The sequence below is a fragment of the Acanthopagrus latus genome, chromosome 15, assembly GCF_904848185.1.
Source record: "Acanthopagrus latus isolate v.2019 chromosome 15, fAcaLat1.1, whole genome shotgun sequence".
NCBI lineage: Eukaryota > Metazoa > Chordata > Actinopteri > Spariformes > Sparidae > Acanthopagrus > Acanthopagrus latus.
Genome location: NC_051053.1, coordinates 5,833,377 through 5,856,293, shown reverse-complemented (window position 1 = coordinate 5,856,293; position 22,917 = coordinate 5,833,377). Strand labels below are relative to the sequence as shown.

At 43.4% G+C, this 22,917-nt stretch overlaps 2 protein-coding genes across 3 annotated transcripts in view; one reads left to right on the top strand and one right to left on the bottom strand.

Moving 5' to 3' along the window:
- Window positions 1–14,886, top strand: part of LOC119033605 (serine/threonine-protein kinase MARK1-like) — a 33,154-nt gene extending 18,268 nt beyond the window's left edge. Inside the window, exons 4-18 of one of the 2 annotated variants that reach the window (XM_037123922.1) lie at window positions 1,212–1,260; window positions 2,507–2,572; window positions 2,804–2,874; window positions 5,346–5,402; window positions 5,563–5,799; window positions 7,145–7,264; window positions 8,675–8,774; window positions 8,861–8,973; window positions 9,061–9,265; window positions 10,499–10,680; window positions 10,879–10,970; window positions 11,105–11,245; window positions 11,386–11,637; window positions 13,919–13,963; window positions 14,091–14,886. In XM_037123922.1, the coding sequence (XP_036979817.1) occupies window positions 1,212–1,260; window positions 2,507–2,572; window positions 2,804–2,874; window positions 5,346–5,402; window positions 5,563–5,799; window positions 7,145–7,264; window positions 8,675–8,774; window positions 8,861–8,973; window positions 9,061–9,265; window positions 10,499–10,680; window positions 10,879–10,970; window positions 11,105–11,245; window positions 11,386–11,637; window positions 13,919–13,963; window positions 14,091–14,436 (2,076 nt within the window). In that variant the 3' untranslated portion in view covers window positions 14,437–14,886. The remainder of the gene's footprint in view (window positions 1–1,211; window positions 1,261–2,506; window positions 2,573–2,803; window positions 2,875–5,345; window positions 5,403–5,562; window positions 5,800–7,144; window positions 7,265–8,674; window positions 8,775–8,860; window positions 8,974–9,060; window positions 9,266–10,498; window positions 10,681–10,878; window positions 10,971–11,104; window positions 11,246–11,385; window positions 11,638–13,918; window positions 13,964–14,090) is intronic. The other variant, XM_037123923.1, reaches the window with a different exon arrangement.
- A 238-nt stretch (window positions 14,887–15,124) lies between these two features.
- LOC119033607 (leucine-rich glioma-inactivated protein 1-like) lies at window positions 15,125–22,571 on the bottom strand. The gene is made up of 8 exons (XM_037123926.1): window positions 21,571–22,571; window positions 21,278–21,349; window positions 20,654–20,725; window positions 20,469–20,540; window positions 19,582–19,653; window positions 18,989–19,158; window positions 18,732–18,896; window positions 15,125–17,767 (listed from the first exon to the last, which is right to left on the bottom strand). Exons 1-8 carry the CDS (start codon window positions 21,765–21,767, stop codon window positions 16,950–16,952), a joined length of 1,638 nt encoding a protein of 545 aa, XP_036979821.1. The 5' UTR covers window positions 21,768–22,571; the 3' UTR covers window positions 15,125–16,949.
- Window positions 22,572–22,917: the final 346 nt, after the last annotated feature.

Genomic DNA, 22,917 nt, shown 5'->3' with positions numbered 1-22,917 from the left:
GACAGAGGAAAGAATTAGAGAGAGAGAGAGAGAGAGAGAGAGAGAGAGAGTGTACCTGCATGTTGTTGAACCAGACTGTAGCTGAGAGGTCCCACAGAGTCGGGCCTGCTCACACTGGTATAATAGCTGTGTTTGATGACCTAGAAACATAGACTATCCCAGCACTTATGTAAGACCTAAAGGGCCATCAAAAAAGTTGCACGCATACACTGATACACACACACACACCACTACAGCCTCCATCCTCAGTTTTAATGTGACATGTAGGATTATGACATGCAGAGTAGTTGTCTATTTTCTCCTTTTGGTACACGCAGGAGATGAAAGCGTCAATCAGGATCTTGTTTTGCCGTATCAAAGAGGTCCGCAAACGGCAAAATCCGTGCTCGGTCTCAGGTAGCAGCGGATGCTAAATCCCAGCTCTAGTGAGCATTGAAATTTAACACTCACAACACAGCCCGCCCTCTGCACGACTGGGAATCGGCAGAATGTAAATGATTCAACAGCACCTCTAAGTGGCTGCAGGAGCTCGTCTGACATAAACAGTCACGCCAAGACGGAGGAGGTTTTAAATGATTATAACTCTGCACTCAGCTTATACAAGATGCTCGGAAATAGAATGGATGATGTGATTTTTCTTTGAAGCGTTTCGCATTACACAGGAGAGAAACTTTTACCGTCTGCATCATCAAAATAAACCTCTTAATCAGATATAATTTGTTGTTTTCCAGAACCACAGGACTAAAGGCATCAATATGATTTTGCTGCTCTTTTTTTTTGCACGTCCATGTTAAGATGATTATATTAGGCAGCAGATGCCTAACTGGCTGCAAGCCTGTGTGCTGTTACTCCGCAGTGGGCGGCTGTGTGATGCTGCTGACTGGGTGTTTGGATGGCCGACTGGCTGGACTGCAGTGTGTCAGTGGAGTTGTAATTCTGGTCCTTATCTGTGTGGGTCAGGGTTTAGTGCGAGGTTGTCGCTGCATCACTGATATTGCTTTACACAGTACAGTAGCTCCACGATCCTCAAGCTCCTCTCACGTTACTGCAGAGTGTTATCCAGTTTCAGATGTATACTGCTCGCCTAGATCAGTGCATAATAACAGTTTCTAACAGTGCTTTACCAACAGACACAGAGCTGACACTCAGGGTCATGTGATGTCATTCGGCATATTTCTGGATGCGTTAAATGTTCTTCTTTGTCCCAACAGCTCTTCAGGGAAGTCCGAATAATGAAGCTACTGAATCATCCAAATATAGGTAAGTTCAAAGAGGAGCATACAGTAGCATTGTAGTATATTCTAATTTGTTTTGTATATATAGATAATATATATAATATATAATATATAGTATACATATTGTTTCTGAATATTTCAAGCGTTTTAGCACTCTTTTTCCGCTGCATCAATACGCCAGTACCAGCTGTGCTTTCTTGCTCTCTGACAGCAGGTTGACACTCACACATTATTTTTAAAGGCTTAATCCAGAAGAAAGAGAAAAAGAGCAATGTTTAATTCAGTCTCTCTGCCATTCTCTGCCAAGAAAAGATAATTTGTATCTCTGGTGGTATATCTAAGTTATGGCCTTGTCAAATTAATCTTTTAATATGAATCAAAAATGTTAGGCCCTAATTTTTTCTCTGTGGTATTTCAAACGGTATTGAATGTCATAAATTTCTAAGGTAGATCAAAAAAATGAAAAGGTAGGAGTACTAACCCCGGACTGTTTGTTAGAGGCACTCTCTTTTGAATCCATAAAACACTTTTTTTTCACGGCATGGTCATATTAAAGTCTTTAACAGGGAGTCATTTTTTGTGTCAAAGTTTGAAATTCCAGTCTCCTGACAACACTAAATCCCATGTAATTAGCATTAACAGAACCAATTACACCAACACCTATCATCTATCTAAACCAGAATAACTTGCATCAGAGAAATAAAAGAAGAGATCACAGTTATATCAGAATTCTTAGGTTCGTGCTGTTTGTTTCCCTCCTGCTCCTTTATAGCAGCAAATAAAACGGATTTAAAAAAAACAACCCAGAGGCAATCCAGGCACTTCAAACAAGATAAAGTATCAAAAGGAGGAAGGAAATATAAAAATAAGCTTTTATTACAATGGCTAAATTGTTAACATGTTGCAACCATTATGTTTTCATTAGGGCTCCAAACAGCACATGGTCAAAACATGTCAGCTTTTTTATGATTGCCCTTGCCACTATAATAAAGGCTTTTTAATATTTCCTTTCTCATTTTGTTACTTCCTTGTTTGCCTGGATTGCCTCTGCTTCTCCAAGAGCATCAGACACAATTTTTGGCTACATTGTGATCGATGGAGCAACCAGTCATTTTTTTATTTATTTTTTTTTAATAAACTGATTCATATTTAGACTTTCTAAATAGATAATAGATTTAGACTTTCGGTCAGCATCAGATGTTAGTTTTAATGCAATGAGGGAACTAGAACTGTATACTCAGCTGACATATCTTCCCTAATTCCTCCTGCAGTGAAACTGTTTGAGGTGATTGAGACAGAGAAGACACTTTATTTGGTGATGGAGTATGCCAGTGGTGGTAAGTGACACACTCAATGTGGGACATTTGCTTGATTTTGAGTGTATTTCCGCTTGTTATTCCCACATTAGCAGTTTTAGACCAATGTTTTTTTAACTAAAAAGCATACCATTATAATGCGTTACCTAATAATCCTAATCCCTTATAAATTTATGGTAACAATAATGCTAATGATATAAAAGGATAAAAATATACTGATTGATAATTGTGTATTTCCTCTGTTAACTCCAGGAGAAGTATTTGATTATCTAGTGGCTCATGGCAGAATGAAGGAGAAGGAGGCCAGGGCCAAGTTCAGACAGGTGAGTCATCAACATCGCAGCACTAGCACCTCTGTCGTCACTCCATCACTGTTTTCAGAGGGAAGACTGCATGCACCAAGATCAAGCTCCGTCACCGACTGCAGAAGAATGATGGAGCACAGAGAGCTTGAACCCTGAGAGGGTTGAGAACAACTGCCTTACAGATGCTGCTCTGACACCTAGTGGTGCTACAAGAGCAATCAGGCAGGGATTAAGTCACCTTTCATATACTACAAATTAGAACATTCATCTCTTTCTTCTAAATTTCCTTTTATATAACAGCGTAAGCAAAATCTTCTCGGAGAACCAGCTTTCATGTCTACGCTGTTTGTGTTTAAATCCCTCCATGATGTCTCGGATGACTCAGAAGAACTGTGTGTGACACAGTGTGGGCAGTTTGTGTGTCACAGTACAGACAGATCAACGCTCAGAAAGGTAGAAGTGTTCGTGTCTGAGAGCGGGCTGGTGGGTGGCATCTGTCAAAGAACAGTGGGTTTTCTGTTTGGTTGATGTTGTAGCTATTTCTTGCATATGTTGGTGAAATTTCTCTGTCAACTGTCATAGCAACTGCCCACTGCGTGTCACACAATCACAGGGACTTTGGCTTGAGTACATTTGGGCCTGTAAAATCACAACATTCACTGGCATGAAAGTGCAGCTCATAAACCTCAGATAAAGATTACGATAACCCTGTACAACAAGGGTACAAATCATGTGCTCAAGTACTGCTTTTTTAATGCATGAGTCAAATATGATTTCATGTAAGGTGTATGTATTCCTGTTGCTCACCATTAACATATTGATAAAGTTAATGTGACGTGTTGTGATTAGTTTACAGTTAATGATCATCAGTTTTAATGACATTTCATACAATAATGAATATCATTCCTGCCAACACTCCCAATTTTTTACATGAGTTTCCCTATTTGTAATCCTTCCCCCCATCGAGCCCCCAACTAGTAATTTCTCCAGTTAATTCTGCGATTTTATAGTGATACAAAACACACTAGTGTTTCTCAGTTACTGAGTGGGATGTGTGTTGTGGTACCTGGACACCCGGAGGCTCCACTCAGTTTGTGGCTGAAAATGTATGACACAAGTCCTTAGAAGAATAAATATGCCTCCAAATCACTCCACTTGGTACGAGACCTTCCCCTTGATTGACTATTGCTTCCATTCTCACTTGCTCGTCCTCTTGCCTCCTGCATCACATTACACTTCCTCTGCTTCTTTTGAAAGGTCTACCTGGTTACCATTGCTCCTTCATAAACACACTTAAAGAAATATTTGTGATATAAAATTTGGATTTTTGACAAGTGATAACTTTTGTCGGCTACATTTTGTACGTAATGTATTTCACTGTAAACTGTTACTTTAAGACTAATGAAAAGACATTTTTACGTCATTTTAAGAAGCTTTTTTGCGTAGGGTTATATGAGGGTAGGCCATATGCAGATTCCCCAGAAAAACTCTCTTTTTCACAGCCTAATGTTGGCAGGTATGTGATATGCATCAGGTCAATTACATTAAAGATATGTTATGTAGCAAAGTTTGATTAAAAAGTTATCTGCTTTCAGAGAAATTGAGCAAATATATGGGTCTGAAGTTTTACATAACTGGAACCCAACTGATTTACTTTGCATAACTTAAGTAGCATTTTTAAAAACATTACTCTTCCATTCTAAGTGCTGTATCATGGGCAACTGGACTTGTTCCAGTTTGTTGAAGACGTTTCACCTCTCATCCAAGAGGTTTCTTCAGTTCTAACTAACTGGAGGGGAGCTGCAGCCTTTTAAAATCTGTGTGTCCTTACACATGTAACCTCTGACTTTCAGAGTCATTAGGGTCACTTGTGGCCCATGTGTAAATAGTTGTTTAGATGTCGGCAGAGGGAAGTCAGAACTGAAGAAACCTCTAGGATGAGAGGTGAAATGTCTTCAACTTTAACTGCGTTTTTTCGGTCATAGAGGACATAATTGAAATTCTCTGCCACACTGAAAGTGAACCTGAGTAGTTGAGTTTAAAAGTTTTTTCCTTTTGTCTGTGAAAAAGTCCATCATTTACATTTTGCTTTGATGCTAAACAGTCTTTCTGACGAAGGAATGCAATTTTCCTTGTTTAGCAGTTAATACCCAACAATTTAAAGTAAATCATGGTAGGGTTAACCATGGGGTTAAACGAAAATTAATCTGAAAATGGATTATTCATTTAGTTATTTTTCAAGCAAAATGCTTTTTTTAAAAAAAGGATAAATAAAAAAATGGGTTATAGCTTTAAAAGAAAAGTGCCCTATTGTGATCTTTGTATGTCTTTTGTAGATTTTTATACATCTACTTCTGTCTTTTCTATACTTTTGTAAAGAAACTCTAGCTACTCCTCTGAAAAACAGTGTACACTGTACGTATTCTTTGTTACTATTAAACCTAATATAGCCGGTAGTGTCTTATGACGTGTGTGTGTTTGTGTTTCAGATTGTGTCTGCAGTGCAGTATTGTCACCAGAGGAGGATAGTACATCGGGATCTAAAGGTGAGGATCTAAACGCTCTCTGATATCTGATTTCTACTTAGTGCCATCCATATCTCTCAGGTGTATCTTGGGGAGAAACTCTATATAATCAGTCATAATCTGTCAGCGTTGAGACCTTGACAATCCACATGCTGATTTGCTCCACCTCTCACCACCTCAGGCGGAGAACCTGTTGTTAGACGCTGATATGAACATCAAGATAGCCGACTTTGGCTTCAGTAATGAGTTCACTGTGGGAAGCAAGCTGGACACCTTCTGTGGCTCCCCGCCGTACGCTGCTCCGGAGCTCTTCCAGGGAAAGAAGTACGATGGGCCAGAAGTGGATGTCTGGAGCCTCGGGGTCATTCTCTACACACTGGTTAGCGGATCACTGCCCTTTGACGGACAAAACCTAAAGGTGTGCACCTGTTGTTGTTCTAACTATGTTCGTAGGGTTACGCAGCATGAGAAGGTGATTTGCTTCACAGCTGTCTCACTCTTGTTGTTCACGTTTGATATTGTTTCTTCCAGTGAGCCACTCATCATCCTCATATTAAGTCTACAGTTTGTGATCGCTCTGCTTGTTACGTTTTTTTAGTAATCATTTTTCAAGCATGTCTTTTTTCGGGAAGTTCATTGCACTGTACTCTTTTTTTTAAACAGAAGTCTAATTCTTCTCAATTTGTTCAGTTACACTGCCTTAATGTCTGACCCATGTCCTGTAGACAATCTCACAAGCATTTCACACAGCCACTGGCCAAGTGTGCCAAAGTGTGAAAGAAGACTGGGTTTGAATTTCCCCCCCAAGTTCTGTATATTTATTCTTCACACAATTAACTGAGTGTGTGCAACCACGTGCAACACCACAAATGCCTTTGAGGGGAGAGTTTCTGAAAGTGTGCAGCATTTCAGACTGCCCACTTTGTAGTTGTTAAGGGTAGGTGTAAACACTTTTGGCTTTAGACAGTCAAATGACGCGTCGAACAATCTAGTTATTTTTTTAAACTTTTTTTTACCTCTTCCTGTACAAAGTATAAAAGAACACAGCTGCCCTTGTGACAAGAAAAACATGAATTGGTAGTCCCAATAGTAAAAGTAATAACAAGTGCTTCTCTGAGACATTTTTATTCATCAAAATATATAAATAATTGTGTTTAGCAAGTACACTGTGAAGTGCTGCAGCGTGGTATCTTGAACGCTATTTTAACTGACTTCAGATGTTTTCTTGTGTCAACCTCCAACTGGGTTACTTGAAGAAAAAAAAACACATTTTACAGATTCATCCACTGCGATTTAATAATGCACAAGTTCTGGAAAAATGTTTTCATGCTGCAATGAAACCAGAGGGTCAAGAAAAAGTGGAAATGGTAATTTTTAATTCATGTTCATAGCAGGTCTGAATGATCTATCACCCGCTGTTACCAATACTTTCCATGAATAATTGATCCTATGACTAGGTTTTATGTGAAAGAGGTTGCTCATGGAGGTGGTGAGAGGACTTTTTGGGTTCTGTCAAACTCTACAGGGCACCTTCATTGTTCATAGCAAAAAAAAGCGCTCATACTGTCTTCACACTACAAGCATTTAACAGCAGACAAAGACAGTAAGCGACTAGCTTGCAAAAATAAGCATTTAGTAACAGCATATAGGCAACATATTCACAACAACTCTACACGATGATAATGTTGTTTGTTGCCTGTTTCATGCTCATTTTTTGTGCTAATTAACTCATTTGGTTTCTTCAACGTCTGCCTGGTGTGTAGGAGCTGAGGGAGAGGGTCCTGCGGGGGAAGTACCGTATTCCTTTCTACATGTCCACAGACTGTGAAAACCTGCTGAAGAAACTACTTGTGCTCAACCCAGTCAAACGAGGCAGTTTGGAGGTATTTCCACCGCTTGCGTGGCACATAATTGCTGCTGTTGTTAATTGTGTACGAATGGTTCAATTTACAGTCCCGTCAGATGGAGATTTGGAAACATCATTCATTACAGATCAAAGAGCGGTCTTACATAATTCTTTGATGAAAGCCTTTAGAAATAATACATGGAATTTGTAGGAGCGCTGTAAGAAATAAAACTTGATTAATTTAACAAAATCATTATGCCCCGGACTCTCGCTGCATCCATGCAATTAGGGATGTTTGTAGCTTGTTTCTCCTTCACATAACAAACAATAAATAGCTGTCAGTTTAAGTCACACTCAGCCTGTCCAGAGTCAATACCACCCCTGTGCTCCGAACCAGGCCGAATTTCAATAGTAAAGATTTCTCCGCCAATAATAACAATGGTGTTGTTCAGCCCGAGCTGAAGTTGTGATCAGAAAGATTTCACAAAGAAGTAATCTGCTCTCACCCATTACACACATTAGAATCACAAAACAGATTAATCATCAGGAATAAGGCTAGCGAGGCAACAGTACCCAAAACCTGTATTGTCCACATTACAGGAAGAGAAATAAAATCTTCTTGGTGCGTCTGACGTGACGCAAAGGCACCAGCAACATCATTCAGCTGTACACATTATAATCCATACGCTCAAATGTATTTGAAATACCACTGAGTAAGGTCAACGCGTCGGACAGTTGTGCCCTTCACACAATCCATTCATTCCATTCTGACTATAGACACATTGTATCTTGCTTATACCATGGCCAAAGGGAAATACAAGATTTCTAATGTGTGTTTTTCACGTGTTTTGTGATCACAATACAGCGTTTTTCCTCAGATTTTAAGTTGGTGACATGTTTAACTACTTATCTGCCACAGCTAAGTTTGTCAGTTTTTCATATCTCTTTAATGCAAACCAATGGACAGTTTTCTATCTGGAAGTGACTGTTGTTGGTAAAGCAGTGACACAATAAATCGTTCTGTAGCTGGAGGTTCTTATGCAATGGAAACGTTGATCATTACTCCAGTAAATAGGACGTACCTTACATTGTCTTAGCAACAAGAGATAAACTAGTCCGCTCAGCTCATTCGGCTCTGCTGTGAAAGCTGACAATTCAAGGATTCAGAGTCAGTAATGGGAACTACTTGAGGAGTTCCAGAGGTGTCTATATAACTACGGTTAAGTGAGCACTTGACCGTGGTTTAACTTTTTTTTAACTCCTCATCTTCAGCATTGAATCTCACTTTTATGTGAATTCACTGTATCCAGTGTTGTATAATTAACAGATGCATGCCAGTCAGGATTAATGATCTGCCATTAAAACATTAATATTTTGATTTTGCAGTTGAAACAACTGCCCTGAACATAGAGCACAGGAGATCTGATTGTCCTGTTCTCTTTGTTAGCAAATCATGAAAGACCATTGGATGAATGTGGGTCACGAGGAGGAGGAGCTAAAACCTTACATTGAGCCAGAGGCGGACTTCAGTGATTCATCCAGAATAGGTACGTCTGGCTGTATGTGTCTGTAGATGTCACTGTTAATGTCTTGTCCAGTGTACTCACTGTATGATTTATGTTGACACCATCAGAGCTCATGGTGACAATGGGCTTCCCTAAAGATGAGATCACAGACTCTCTACAAGCCCAGAAGTACGATGATGTCATGGCCACCTACCTGCTGCTGGGCAGAAAAGCTCCAGAGGTTTGTCTGTTCGTCATCTTCGACATTATCACGAGTAGTTAACGCATTATGTCATGTGACCACTCATCCCATGTCTCTACATCTCAGTTCGAGGGGAGCGAGCCCCTGACTAACAGCGTCCTGGGGCAGCGCCAGCGACCGACCAGTGACATCAACAACAGCTCCAGCATTTCTCCCGCCCATCCCAAGGTCACGCGCAGCATCTCGGCCAATCAGAAGCAGCGCCGCTACAGTGATCATGGTGGGGATGATGATGGTGGTGGTGGTGGTGGTGGTGTCGTAGAGAAGCCAAGTAAAGTAACCTCTTTCTTCCCCGCTCTGAGAGTGCTGGTGGCTGCGTGCTGTGTAGGGGGAAGCTGCTCTTAGTCACTGAGGATTAGCCAATGATAGATACTATTCACTCTGCTGGTGTTCCTCTGAGCAAGGCACTAAAGCACAACCAGCCCCAGTTGTATTCTTAAATGGCTGATTGAGGCTGGTAAAGCTTTAGAAAAGCAAAGTTTATTTCATTCTCGGGAATGATAAATAGAATGATAAAAGCCCATTTAATAATAATTTATTGTTAAGGTATGATGACATGTTTATCAAACATAGTTGAATTTTAATATTTGGTTTATCTGAATGTACAAATAAGTGACTCAAGCTCAACACTGCACTGGTTTTGTAGCAGCTTCCTCCCATGTCATGTGGGACCGTTGTGTCTGGTGCCATCTGCTGGCTGGCTGCCTTCCTGCAGCTCCCTCAGTAACAGCATCTCAAAGCATGAGGAGGGGAATTGCCCTGCTGTGTATCTGCTCACCTTGGCTTCTGTAGTTGTACAACTTATTGGAAATGTGTTTGCACTGTGTTTTTGTTGGACTGAAGAATGTCTAAATCCTGGCTTTGAGTGGCTTTGCTTGATGTTACCGTAACGTAGGCAATGACTGCGTTTATGTGCACAAAATATTCCACTTCGAGCTGTTTAAACACAAAATAACAGGATTCCTTCCAAGCTGTTTACATGACTAATGAGAATTAGTATTTTACTAATGTGTTCCTGTTTGGAGTCGTAGATACTCAGATAAACATACACAGTTCCTCTGTTACATTCATTCAAACAGCTCCTTGAAAGGCTCATCATTGCTGCATGATAATATCCAAGTCTTTTATTTTGTTTAAAAGTAGGTGTTTTGTTCTGTTTCTTCTCTTTTCTTTTTTTTAATGCATCTCTACCATAGCAATGCACAGAATAAGTTTAACGTGCTAGGTGTTCAATTTAAAACCTGAATTACATCACCCTATCCCACAAGTATTTATTAGAAATGCTATATACGGATTACGGTCTAATTCAGCAGATTATGCTGCTTACATGACCTCTGTCGAATTCAGAATATTATCATATTCAGAATAATGGTGGAATATTTGTGTGCATGGAGACGTAGTCACTGTCGTTTTCGTCAAAGAGTTCCTGATACTGGAGCTGCTGAAATGATAATAACATGTTTGGAAAATGATGTAAGTATGTTCTCATATGTGCCTCTCTCAGTGGGTCCGTCTGTGCCCCCGGCGGTGTCGTATACGAAGCGTGGCCAGGCCCTGAGTGTGGAAAGTGACCACAGGGAGGAGTGGGACGGAGCACGCCGGCTGGAGCTCAGCACCTCGAAAGGAGACGTTCCCGCTTCACCACTGGGGGTGCAGGAGAGGAAGAAAACTACAAGTGCTGTGGGGGTGAGGAAGCAAAGGATATGATTCCTCACAAATGTCTACATAGGGACACTACATCAAGACAGAGAAACAGATGCGGTTGGGTCTAGAATGTTAGAGAAAGGGAAATTTACATTGTTTTGGCTAATTTATGTTGCATTATTTCACAAATTCTCTGTATTAAATGAATAAACATGTTTTGGCGTTTCTTTCCACATACAGACTAATGGATCAATGACTCGTAGGAACACATATGTGTGTGAACGATCCTCTACTGACCGCTATCCAGCTATTCCCAATGGCAAAGACAGCAGGTAAACACATTCACGGATAACCACATTTACTTTCAGTTGTTTTAGTCGTGTTCAAGACATTTTAATGCACATCCTATGAATCTCTGCATAGAAATGAGCTGATTTTGGAAAAATATCTGCATCTTGATCCTCAGTTTAACCGAGGTGTCAGGTAGCACCCCATCGACTGCGATCAGCTCCACACGACCTCGTCACACCAAGTCCATGTCATCGTCAGGGCATCCTTCAAAAAGCACACTGCCCCCCATCGATGACAACACAGAGCTTAAAGCCAGGTGAGCGGCCCGATCCGCATGTCGTCATCTAGAATAACTGTGGCTAGTGGAAGTCTCTTTGTGGCAAAAACCGTAGTGCTGACAAACTAATTGCAGTACATTTAGCGAGCCTGCTAACACACGTGTTGTTCATGTTGCAGCTCTTCTCCTCGGGGTCCCTCCACCTCTCCGTCCGCACACAGTATTAGCACCCCAGAGAAGAACCGCTTCCCCCGCGGCACCACCAGTCGCAGCACCTTCCACGGAGCTCAGCTCAGAGACCGGCGCAGTGCTACCTACAACGGCCCCCCGGCTTCACCAACGCTGTCCCATGATACAGGAGCTCTCGCTCAGCAACGCAGGGGCACCTCCACCGGGATCATTAGCAAGATCACCTCAAAGTTTGTCCGCAGGTCAGTGAAACAGACGGCAGCACAAATGATTCATTAACACTTCTTGCACCTAACAGTTAAGGATATGTGAAAGGTATTAACTCTGCCTTTGGCAGGGATAGTGAAATACATGTTGAAGTCTTAACTCTCTCAAAAACCACAAAATAAGATGCTTTATTCTGTCTGGGTGACTAAATAACCTGTATTTATGAGATTTTTAGAGGGATGGTCCAGTTTTGAAAGAATTGTTCTTTTCCTGCTTATTCACATAAACTCAGGGATGCTGTTTTATTTCTCTGCTGGCTGTCAGAGGGTTTGTTAGACCATAAAATTTGCAGTGATGCCAATATAGACTGGTCTGACAAAAGATTGTTGTCACTGGCGCAGGCTTGGGTGAAACATTGGCGGCAGAAAATGTAATATTAGACATGTGACAAAAATACGATGAAATCAAAGAAATCAAAGCATCACACGATAAATCATATAATCCACTTCCTAAATACATACAAGGACTTTTTAATATCTCTTCGATCGCAGCAAACACAATAGGAAGCCTTTCGGTGGCTCTTCTGCTGCAACCTGAGCCTATATGGACACTTTATGCCTACAACAGCAATTTTTGTGGCTGCGGCAACACGCTGGTACTCACTGTCTCACATGTTCCCACAACAAACTCACTAGATGTCACCACACAGGTTACACCAGGCCCGAGCGCCGTTGAGAGGAGATCTGACCAGTAACACATGGGTTCGAATCTAACATTAAGATAAATATAGGCCGTTATAGGCTAAGCTTTGGTCTGGCCACCGCAAAACATTAAGATTTTACCACAGCGCATAGATGGTGCCTAATGTGGTGATCAATATTTTTTCTATAATTATGCTTTTATTATTAATTAACTATATCCACTTTCTCTTTGCCCACAACAATTATCTTAATGCACTCAACGTCTTATCCTTAATACATAAATTTGCTTATGTATTCTAAGAGTATGAAACAGGATTAAGAGTCTATACAGCTTCCAGCTCTGTGAATCTGTACTTTGGCTGAGCTAAATGAGCTAAATGCAAACGTCAGCAGCTGACATGTGGATGTGTAGGAGGTGGAACATTTGCTATGGTCAGACTCATTTGTAGGCTCTCAGTTTAGCATGGCAACATTAGCATGCATAAAGGGATAGTTAAACATAGATAGCATTTAATTATAAACTAGTGACTTGTTGATAATATTGGGAATAATGTCCAAAAATGGTCACTGTTAGAGTATTCAAGAAGATGATGATCCCTTCAAAGTGCATGCAGAGGCAAAAGTCATCCATGGATTTGTCTGTTTTTTGCCAGGCTTAGAAAATCATACAATTCAGGAAAGGAATACTGTGTTCAGATTAATGTCTGTAAGCGTTTTCAGCAGTGATAACAAAAGAAAGCATCACACACTCTCCCTGCCTCTTTAGAACAGGTGCACTCCCTCATCAGTTCCCAGTCCTTAGGTAGCTTATGATACATCCACACTGTTACCCTTTGCTGTCAGTGTGACAAGCAAAGGATCGACCCTCCTCGTCCTTACAGCAGCTAGCTCCTTGTGTCACCTTCACGCTGGCCCATCTGGTCGAGGCTCACAGCTTTCTCTCCTTTTCTCCCCTGCATAGAGCTCTGTCTTTCAGGTCAACCCGGAGGTAGGAGAACACAAAGCTTGCTGCACCTGTCCCCCCCCTGCCAAAAAAATATAAACCTCTCTGTGCCCACTTTTATGACCTTGGCCCGTGTTTCCTTAACCCCCCTTACGTACTTGCCCACTACACCACACCCTTGCCTATACTGACACCCTTGTTATGCCGTGTATTTCCCACCCTTGTGCCCACTGCCTCGTGGAACAAACCTCACAGCTCACCAGCTTTTCTCTACTAAGCTAAGCCACGATATCTGCTTCTCAGGCTGCTTTGCCTCTCCTTACTCTCCCCCCGTCCTCATGCGGAGCTTAAGAGAAGAGATCAGGCAAATTACAGAGGTTGAATCAAAGATTTAGAAGCACTCCTTACAGATCAGTGGGGATTAAGGAAAGGTAGCGTACAGTACAGTAGATGGGATGATGCATTTGGTTATTGTAAAGGAGCTACGTGCCTCAAGAAGTCACCTCATTTTGTGCTGAACCCTGATACCCAGGACTGTGGATTCTCTCCTGGCATGATGCCTGACATCCCTCTCTGTGTCCAGTGATGATGGGGGTGGTGTTGGTAGTGGGTGGGGGGAGCCTGGTGGACATCAGCCTGTGGCAGTAACAGTAGTGGTTTGGTTTGTTTCAGGGTGCCTAGTGAAGGAGAGGCCAGTGCCAGGACAGAAACACCAAGGTGAGTAATTGATATAGATGAAGATGACACAAAGAGCCTGTAACAAACCCCTGGCTCCTTCATCATTATCTTTCCACTTCTCTTCCTGCTCATCCTGTCTTTTGTCTTTCTTCGTCTCCTGTTGTAGAAGTGCGTCAGGTGACACTAAGGAGGAAGGCAGCCGAGACTCCAAGCCCCGCTCGCTGCGTTTCACCTGGAGCATGAAGACCACCTCCTCCATGGAGCCCGCCGAGATGATGAGGGAGATCCGAAAGGTTCTGGATGCCAACAGCTGCGATTACGAGCAGCGCGAACGCTTCCTGCTCTTCTGTGTCCACGGCGACGCTCGCCAGGACAACCTGGTCCAGTGGGAGATGGAAGTGTGCAAGCTGCCCCGCCTTTCGCTCAACGGCGTGCGCTTCAAGAGGATATCGGGCACGTCCATCGCCTTTAAGAATATCGCCTGCAAAATTGCCAATGAGCTCAAACTGTGACAGCAGATGGAGTCCCAGTCAGTCTTTGGTGAGCTCTGGTTACGGTCTCATCTCATCACTGGATTAGTGTTGACATACAGGACAAAAATTCAGCACTGAAGATCCTCGCCGCTCAGAATCAGGGTGGACTTGGCTGGTAACGTGCAATACTGGCCACGAATGTACTGTACAGGGTAGTGGATCAGAGCGATATCGCAAGGTTTTAACCTCTGTGATGGAGAGATAGCAAAAACAGCTAAACCCAACCCCACCCCTTTTTTTTTTCTCTCTTCCGTCCGGCCCTTTGTCTCTCTCATCAGCCCGCTGCTCCTCGTCATAGGACACATTCATGTAACACATGCAGTATGCAACTGAAGATGACCATCCTGCAATAATGTTTTCAATCTCTTTTTCTAAAACGCCTACTTCAAGATCTACTCTTCTCGCTGAATAACCATTAAAATTACTGAAAGCTAAAATAGCCGCTTTTCCACCTGTGTTAAGTCAGTATATAGATCAGGCTGGAGTCCATACTAAAACTATGTAAAAAGAGAATTGTACTGTATGCATAACATCTGCAGGTACTGTATTGTATATTGATTTTACGTTCTGTACAGAATTATATTGTCAATACTGTCTTTTTTCATGGGATTTGAGTTCTTTCCTAATATAATTGATGTCTCTTAACATTCTCCTTTCGTCTGTGAGGTTTTTTTTTTGGTTGTTTTTTTTTTTTTTTAAGAGCCACCATATGAAAATAGTGTTTTTAATTTTATTTAAAGAGCACTAAATTATTTTGTTCAATATTAAGGGATGTGCTCCCTTGCCTTTTATGTTATATTTTATTTGCCTACGGAAAAAAAAAAAAACACTAAGTTGCACCACATAGACTTGAGTAGTAAATTCAGTTAAAACTGAAGATGTGTTCACTTTATTTTCTCTCAGCAGAAGGAAGGTGATTTGGAGATCCTGCTGCAGTTGCACAAGTTTTCCAGGGTGATGTGTATGAACATGAGAGTATGCACCCGTATTTCTTTCGTGTTAGTCTGGTAGTCCTCAATTACAAACAAGCAGGGTTTAAATTGGTTTTCTTTAGAAAGCGGAAGAGAGGACATCTTTATCCAAAGGACTGAAGATGCATGAAAAGTCAAACAATCACCATGAAAGAGGCTGTTTGTCTGGTGGAGCCTTTCTAAAGAACCTGATTTAGTCCTGCCACCGGTGTGATTATGCAGGTACTTGTGTATCTCCTTGCTTGTGTTTTTCTTTTCTTTTCTTTCTTTCTTTTTTTTTTTTTTTTTTAATTCAGCGGATTTTATTGTATTTATTCCATTACATTGTAATGTGCTGCTTTGTAGAATTGAGGCGTGCACTTTGTTGGAGAAAATAAAAAGGATTTTATTTGTTTGTATTTATTTTTATTTAATTTCTGAATTACACAGCTAGCTTCAAGATGACAGTTTCCCTCAAGCAACGAAGTAGATGTGTTATAGTGTGTGTTGTTTTGCTTTGAAGACCTGGTGTCAGCATCTTACAATGAAACAATGTCATGCTACACCAGTGCTCATATGAGATGCAACATTTAATAATGTAAACCTTTATTGACTCTAAATAGCATGATATTAGTCGATAACTTAATCCTAGTCATGAGACAATCGATGTATTTTGCACGTTAGTCAAAGGTAAAGCACTATGAACAATAGCCTCAGTTTTCATTTCAGTTCCTTTGAGTGTGTGAAAATAGTTCCAAGTTTGCCCAAAATGTTCTCCATACTTCTTATGAAAAACTGTTCAATACTTTAAACATTATAAACCATTGACGATAAAAATGTAAGTCCCAAGGATTCACAGGTAGACTCTCGCACAACATTTCTGTTGATGTTTTCAAAATTAGGAACAAAATTTTAAATCACTCTCCTTAACAAATACGTATCTAACTGGTGTGGTCCCTCTTAAACTTACAAAAGCTTCATTTACAAATCTCGTAGCATACAAGTGGAAAGACAGAAAAAAATTGTAAACATTTCATTTTGGCAGATTTGTTCCGTTAAACGTGTTAATAGGTTAAAAAGTACCAGTTTGTTATCACTTTCTGTAGATAAATATATGAGATTACAAATGTATAAACATTGCTGAATCACATGAAAAGCTGGACACAGGAAAATAACCTACTGGCCAATGCGAGAGTTAATGGATTAATGAGCATGGATGCCGCGTTCGTCAGGATGGGATGGCCTGTGGGAGATCATGCACTAATGTCTTAACAACATACAGGATCTAATCCTAACTTGAAAGGCATGCATTGAGCTCAACATGCATCTCAATCAAATATATTCGGTTGAGCTGCATGTGTTTATCTTCACGTGGACAGCGCACTGATGGCATTGGAAACATTGGAGAAAAAAAAACAGAACCAAAAAAAAACGAGTAATGCCTGCCTTGCTCAAGTTAGGATCAACTTTCAGTGTTGTTCCGCACCGGATCTGTTGCAAAAGCCATCTCTACACACTCAAACAATCAGTCAAGAAAATCGCTCAGTTGCTCAGATCAATGACCAAGTGCTCATAAATCTGAGTCTTCCCTTTGAAACTTGAGGCCAGCAGGAACTGTCGGTTGTCTATGGAGACTGGAGAGAAGGCCCTCGGCGCCTGGATGTTCAGCTCCTGGAAATGGACAAACTCGCCCTTCTTGGCATCCCAGCGGTACACCTGGGTGAAAGAGTAATCGCTGCCCAGGATGGCGTATTGCCAGCTGCCCACGGAGAAGGGCTGGAACACCATGGAGCCGCGAGAGGGCATGGTCTGCAACTCTCTGAAGAGGGCCCCATCCCAGCGCATCACTTTGGAGTCGCCGATGAATCGCGTCAGACAGATGAAGAGGTCTGTCTTGTCCTGAAAATGCTTTACAGCGTAGACGTCCTCCATCTCCGGGATGTCTGTGCGTCGGTCAAACAGCTTGGTGCTTTTGTTCCACTGGTAGATGACCGGCCTCTGGGAGCTGCTGGACAGGATCAGGTGGGGTTTGGAAGAGATCTCCATGTACTCCACATCCGTGTCCCGGTACCACGGGTGGAGTGATTGGTGAGAGTAGAAGCCATTGCCGTTCCACTTGTAGATGGTGGTGGAACCGGCCTTGGAGCTGTCTGCTATGACGAAGAAGGATTCTCCGTCGATGCGGAACGTCTCAACATCATTTGGCTTTCGTATCTTGAGGATGTCAATGCCTTGGAGCTTGATGAACTTGTTGGCAGAGGTGTCACGCTTATAGATGTGCGAGCCACCAAACAGCTGAGCCACGATGATAAAGAGCTGGTTGTCAATGACCAGGGGCTTGCAGATCACTGTGCATGTGCCTGGTGAGGAGAAAAGGAGGGATAAAATCAGGAGAGTTTAAGTTTGTCTTGTCTCCATCTAGTGGTTCATCTTCTAATCACACCTCCTTCTGTCGAAACTCACTTCCCATTCACGACCGCATTATAGTATGCAACGGTCAGTCACAGCATTAAAAGGACTAAGAGGTGAAGTGAATGACACTGATCATTTCGTGACAATGCCATCTGACACACCCCATTGCAGGCTAAGTTCAACCCCTCAAGGCAAGGGCACTTCCTGATGGCAGTGAGAACCTCAGCAAGACAATGTGCACCACAACAACACAAAAACTGATCAACGGTCCAAGGAACAAGTCCGATTCATGAAGGCCCCGCTGTAGATTGGACTGGGCTCTGATCTGTCCAGGCATGGTCAAAGGGCCTCTCGGGGGGGGGGGTGTATTTTCCTGCTGGGGATGCTACTGCCACAAGGGAGTGCTGTTGCCGTGAAGGGGATGTACTTGATCCTCAACAGTGTTTGGATGGGTGGGAGGAATATAACAAAAAGATCAAGGCCCTCCAATTTACCTGATGCAAACGCAATCAAGCATCCATTAGAGTTGCCAGAAGTCCAAGCCATGGAGGCCTCACTTCACAACTCATAGGACTCAAAGGTTCTGCTACCAATGCCTTGGTGCTAGACACCACAGGACAACTCCAGAGGTCTTATGTCCAGATTGGACATGTTCTGGCACAGATCGATCTGATTGGGATCTAGAGAATTTTGAGGATCTGAGGACCTTCTCAGTCTCGTTCTTAGTACCATTCCTGAGTTTTTGCATTACGACATGGCGCATTTGTCTATTGCAACATGGTTTGGGTGGCCGATGTGTGTCAAGTGTCTCCCAACAGAACATTCCATTTTAACAACGATGCTTTCACGTCACCTGTCAGTGGTTTTATTGTCGTGGCTGATCGGCCTACTTGAAATAAAGACTTTACTTACTGTCAATATCGTCATAGTTCCTGAAGACCATCTCCACATGATCCCACTCTAGAAAGCTGCACTTCCCAATGAAGGGCTGAGCAAACACCACATACTGATCATTTCCGAAGGAAAACGCCTCCACCGATATGGATTCAAACTTCAGGGACTGGTAGGAAGCAAACTCTGTGATCGAAACGCACTTTTAATGAGATTAAAAAACTCAGGAGAAGCTGCCGTGATTGTGAGAAAAAAGAAAAACATTAGCGGTACTCCACCTGTGGTGATGCAGTCAAAGGACTGCGGCACCAGATCGTTGATCTTCTTGTCCAGCTGTGAGGCCGGCCCTTTACAGTAAATCTGATCCACTGTGGCATTGGTGCTGTATATCCACTCCACCAACCACTTCAGCTTACAGTCGCAGGTGAACTGGTTCCCTCGCAGGTCTCTGAGGGGACGAAACCAGGAAAAGTAAATCCCAAATCCCTTTAAAGGCTAGCGGGAATGCTCCCGGCTTTTTGAATGGATTTTTTTTTTTTCCTGCAGTCACTAAAGTTCGACTGCTGGCTTCGCTCTCTGGCCCTCGCAGCATCACGCCGGCACTCTCATTAATATCAAGTAGGGCTATAAAGGAGAGCTGCACATCTTCAGTGGGTGATAGATGGCGAACTATCTCTCTCCTTCGCTGCCGCATGTAATTTTAATGGCATTGAAAGCACCCGCCCACACATTCTTCAAGCCTCGGCTGAAGTGGAATAATGATACAGTGCTCTATATATAGAAGAACTCATTGGCCACGATAGCTTACGCTATGCTTTTAGTTATGTAACGCCATGCAATTGATCTCTGCAGGATTCAAATTCATACTTACACTTTCGTCAGCGCCTCAAGACCCTTGAACAAATCTTTGGGCAGCGTGTCCAGATTATTGTAGGCCAGACTCCTGAAAAAGAGGAAGAGTTGGTCAGATCTCCCACTGATTGTTCGTATTTTATGATCTATTAAGGACCTCATCCCATCCTTCCGACCCTTCATACCATGAGGTGATAATGATTCACGTTTCCCACCGTTTGCAAGAGGAACTTCCGGCGTTTCTTCCTAAAATCTAACCGCGGATGTGGATGCACAGTGTTTCCTTGCAGCGGGATATAAAGATATCTGTTAAGGAGCTTTGGCACCATATTGCCACCCTGGAGACAGAAGGCAGGAACATTGCTTATTGTGAGTTTGAGGAAACATTAAGCTATTTTTAGAGCTGCCTCCTCAGCCATTTTATGGCTTTCTCTGCCACAAAAATGAGGAAAAAAGGAGACGTCACTGGAGAGATCGCTGTTGCAGTTTCGCTTCTTCGTTTTTCTTGTTTTTCTTTCCTTTGATTCTTGGTGTTAGCCCACTTGTTCGTGTCTGTTTAACGGGCATCAAGATGAGGAGGTGAAACTGAAACAGTAACGAAATCTTTAGAAATGGGGCCTCGCGCTTTTACGTTTCGGTTGACTGTGAAGGTGTCAGGATTTCGCCGCACCGTGTCCGAGGAAATGTCTGTGCAAGTGTTGCGCGATAAACCTTGTCAGCATTTCACTGGAACAATGCTTCCCTGCACCTGGAGAGAGCATGCAACCCTTTCTGATGCTACAAAAATACCATGACGCTTCTTTACATCCTCTCTCTCTCTCTCGAGCGTGCACCCATTTCATGTCGGAAAATACATCACCATGTACTACCTCTGATGAAGAACAGCTCTATTCCTTACATACTCACAGGTGCACTAAGGTTTTCAGTCCTCGGAAAGCAGCCGGCGAAATCGACTTGATTTGGTTGTTTTCGATGAACCTGAAGAGGACAAAAAAAAAAAAAAAAAAAAAAGAGGTGTCGAACACAAGCACGAGGACGAAGACTGGAGGGGCTTGTGTCACCTTTCAGAGACAGGATGCGCTTCTACTCACAGGTACTCGAGATGAGGAAGACCAAGGAACGCGTCCTCGTTTATGGACTCCAGGTTGTTGGCCGTGAAGAGGCTGTGCGGGGGAGAGATCCGTAACATTTCACCACCGGATAACAACAAGCTGATGTCCCACATTAGCAGCTGTCTACTGGAAACGGTGGACGTGTGATAGAAAGCCCCCCGCCTCTTTCCCCACTACAGCAGCCCAACTACATCAAACACAAGGCTCGACGCTCTGTTAGGGTCTCTGTGGTCTCACATGTTTGTTTTGAGGCGATCGCTCAGTCCTCCACCCCATGAGACAGGAGTGAGGGGGATTCCCCTCCACTAAAGGAGGGATTCCTCATAGCTCTGATGCACAGGATGGACAGATAGATTAGAGAGAGAGAATAATCCGCCATGCTATGAAAGGCGAAATTGTTTAGAAAGAATAATCATAGCTCCAGCTCCCCCCTTGAGATCCAATAGGCTACCTCCAATCCATTACAGTATGCAGCTTCAGCTGAGGGGAGATGTCCTGGACATTAAACATGGCGTTGATCACCTCACTGGCGGGGGGGGGGCTGACAGCATCTAACAAAGACTGAAGAACAAAAAAAAAGAGAAAGAGAGAGAGATTTCTCACAGGAGATGCAGGGCAGGCGTGTGGATGAAGCTCTCCTTCGGGATCTCAGTGAATTCGGACTTGACGAATGATCTGCGGGGAAGGAAGGGAGGGACACGACAGACACACAGACATGTGCTGATCAGCTTTAAAGCATCAAAAACAGTCGGTCCAGTCCCTGGGCATGCATGACTGTGCAGCGCAGGCAGAAGCAGAGAAATCCACGCAGATAGAACCGAGTGTCTTCTGCAGGTCTCCTCCGCGGAGAGCGCTGGAATCAGGGGATTAATAAAGAATAACAAAATATGACTTACAGTGATATGACATCGGGGGGGAAGCTGCGGGGGATCAGTCCTGCCCTCTCGCACAGCGCGTTATCTTTGGTACATATACATGATGCGGGACAGCGGGGCTGCCTGGCTCTCTTGCTGTCCACTGCGAGTAAAACAGACGCCACCACCAGCAAGCCGAGCCACGGAGATCTTGTGGGCATCTTGAGCGTATTTTCCATCCTTGCGCGTCAAACAGCCCTGCACATGAACCAGGCTCTCCGCCGCGCTTCCTTTCCCAACCGCCGAGGAGCCTCTGCTGCTGCTGCCGCTGCTGCTGCTGCTGCTGCTGCCTGGAGGCCGAAGCGACGCGCTGTCCGCTCTTGTTTATCTCCGCCGTGCGCCTTCCGTGCGCCGCCGCCGCTCCGGAGATGATTAAAAACCTGGCGCCCCGTTCAGTCCTCCGCGCTGTGATTACGCTACACCCCCCATACACACCAACACCAGTCCCCCACCCCCCCCACACCCGTGTGACAGAAACACGAATCCGATCAAATGCGCGCCGCGCTCAGGAAAGTACCAGCTGGCGCGGTGACAAACGGCGGTGTGACGGCAGGTGGGGATCCCAGCGGGAGCAGACGGAGCATCTCCATCCAAAACCACGCCTATGATTTCAGCCAACGCTCTGTGCCACGCTCCCTCCCTGGAAGATGCCGCCCAATAGGCAAAGGACTTGGTGTGAATTTTTTTTTTCTTTTTTCTTTTCTTTCTTTCTTTTTTTCTTTTTTCTCGGGTGAATCAGCTGGAGAAAAAACGAAGCCCTGACACGAGCCAGCGGATCGCAGCGTGTGGCGCAGACGCACACGGGCTGTCTATGCGGTGGGAAACCCGATGAAGATGAATTTGCTCATCATGGAACTACAGCTGCTGTGTCGGCGCCACGAGATTGCAACATCCTGCCACCACAGGGCGGTGTGTCATTAATTCCATTACAATCATAACCTGATGTCTAGCCCCTCCCCCCCCCTTTTTTTTTTCTTCTCCCTCTCTCATTTTCGATTTCAGTTCCTGGTTTGCGCGCGGTTGCCATGGCGACTGTTGGATGCAGAATGTGTGATGGAGGGGTGTGGGGAAGCCCTCCTGTCATCCTGACATCTGCTCTGCCCGAGTCAAATAAAGCCCATCCCCCCCCCTCACACCCCTCACAGACAAAGGACATATATCTGCTCTCATCCCGCCTTCTACATGACATCATTTTTTATTTGCTTCCAGAAGAAGCCACCGCTTTCCTGTGTTTTGTCCGTTTCCTTGCTGCAATTCACTGCCCCCACGGTTTTATTGCGATGCTCTCCTCTGCTGTGCCAGACGCGACAAAGACGCCCTCACAAGGAC

Excerpts from the sequence above, each read along its gene's own strand:
- LOC119033607 (XM_037123926.1), bottom strand. The coding sequence starts at position 21,767 with ATGGAAAATACGCTCAAGATGCCCACAAGATCTCCGTGGCTCGGCTTG. Across the intron at positions 21,350-21,570 it reads CCCCCCGATGTCATATCACT|ATCATTCGTCAAGTCCGAAT; the intron begins GTAAGTCATATT and ends CCTTCCCCGCAG. Across the intron at positions 18,897-18,988 it reads CTTTGACTGCATCACCACAG|AGTTTGCTTCCTACCAGTCC; the intron begins GTGGAGTACCGC and ends TTTCGATCACAG.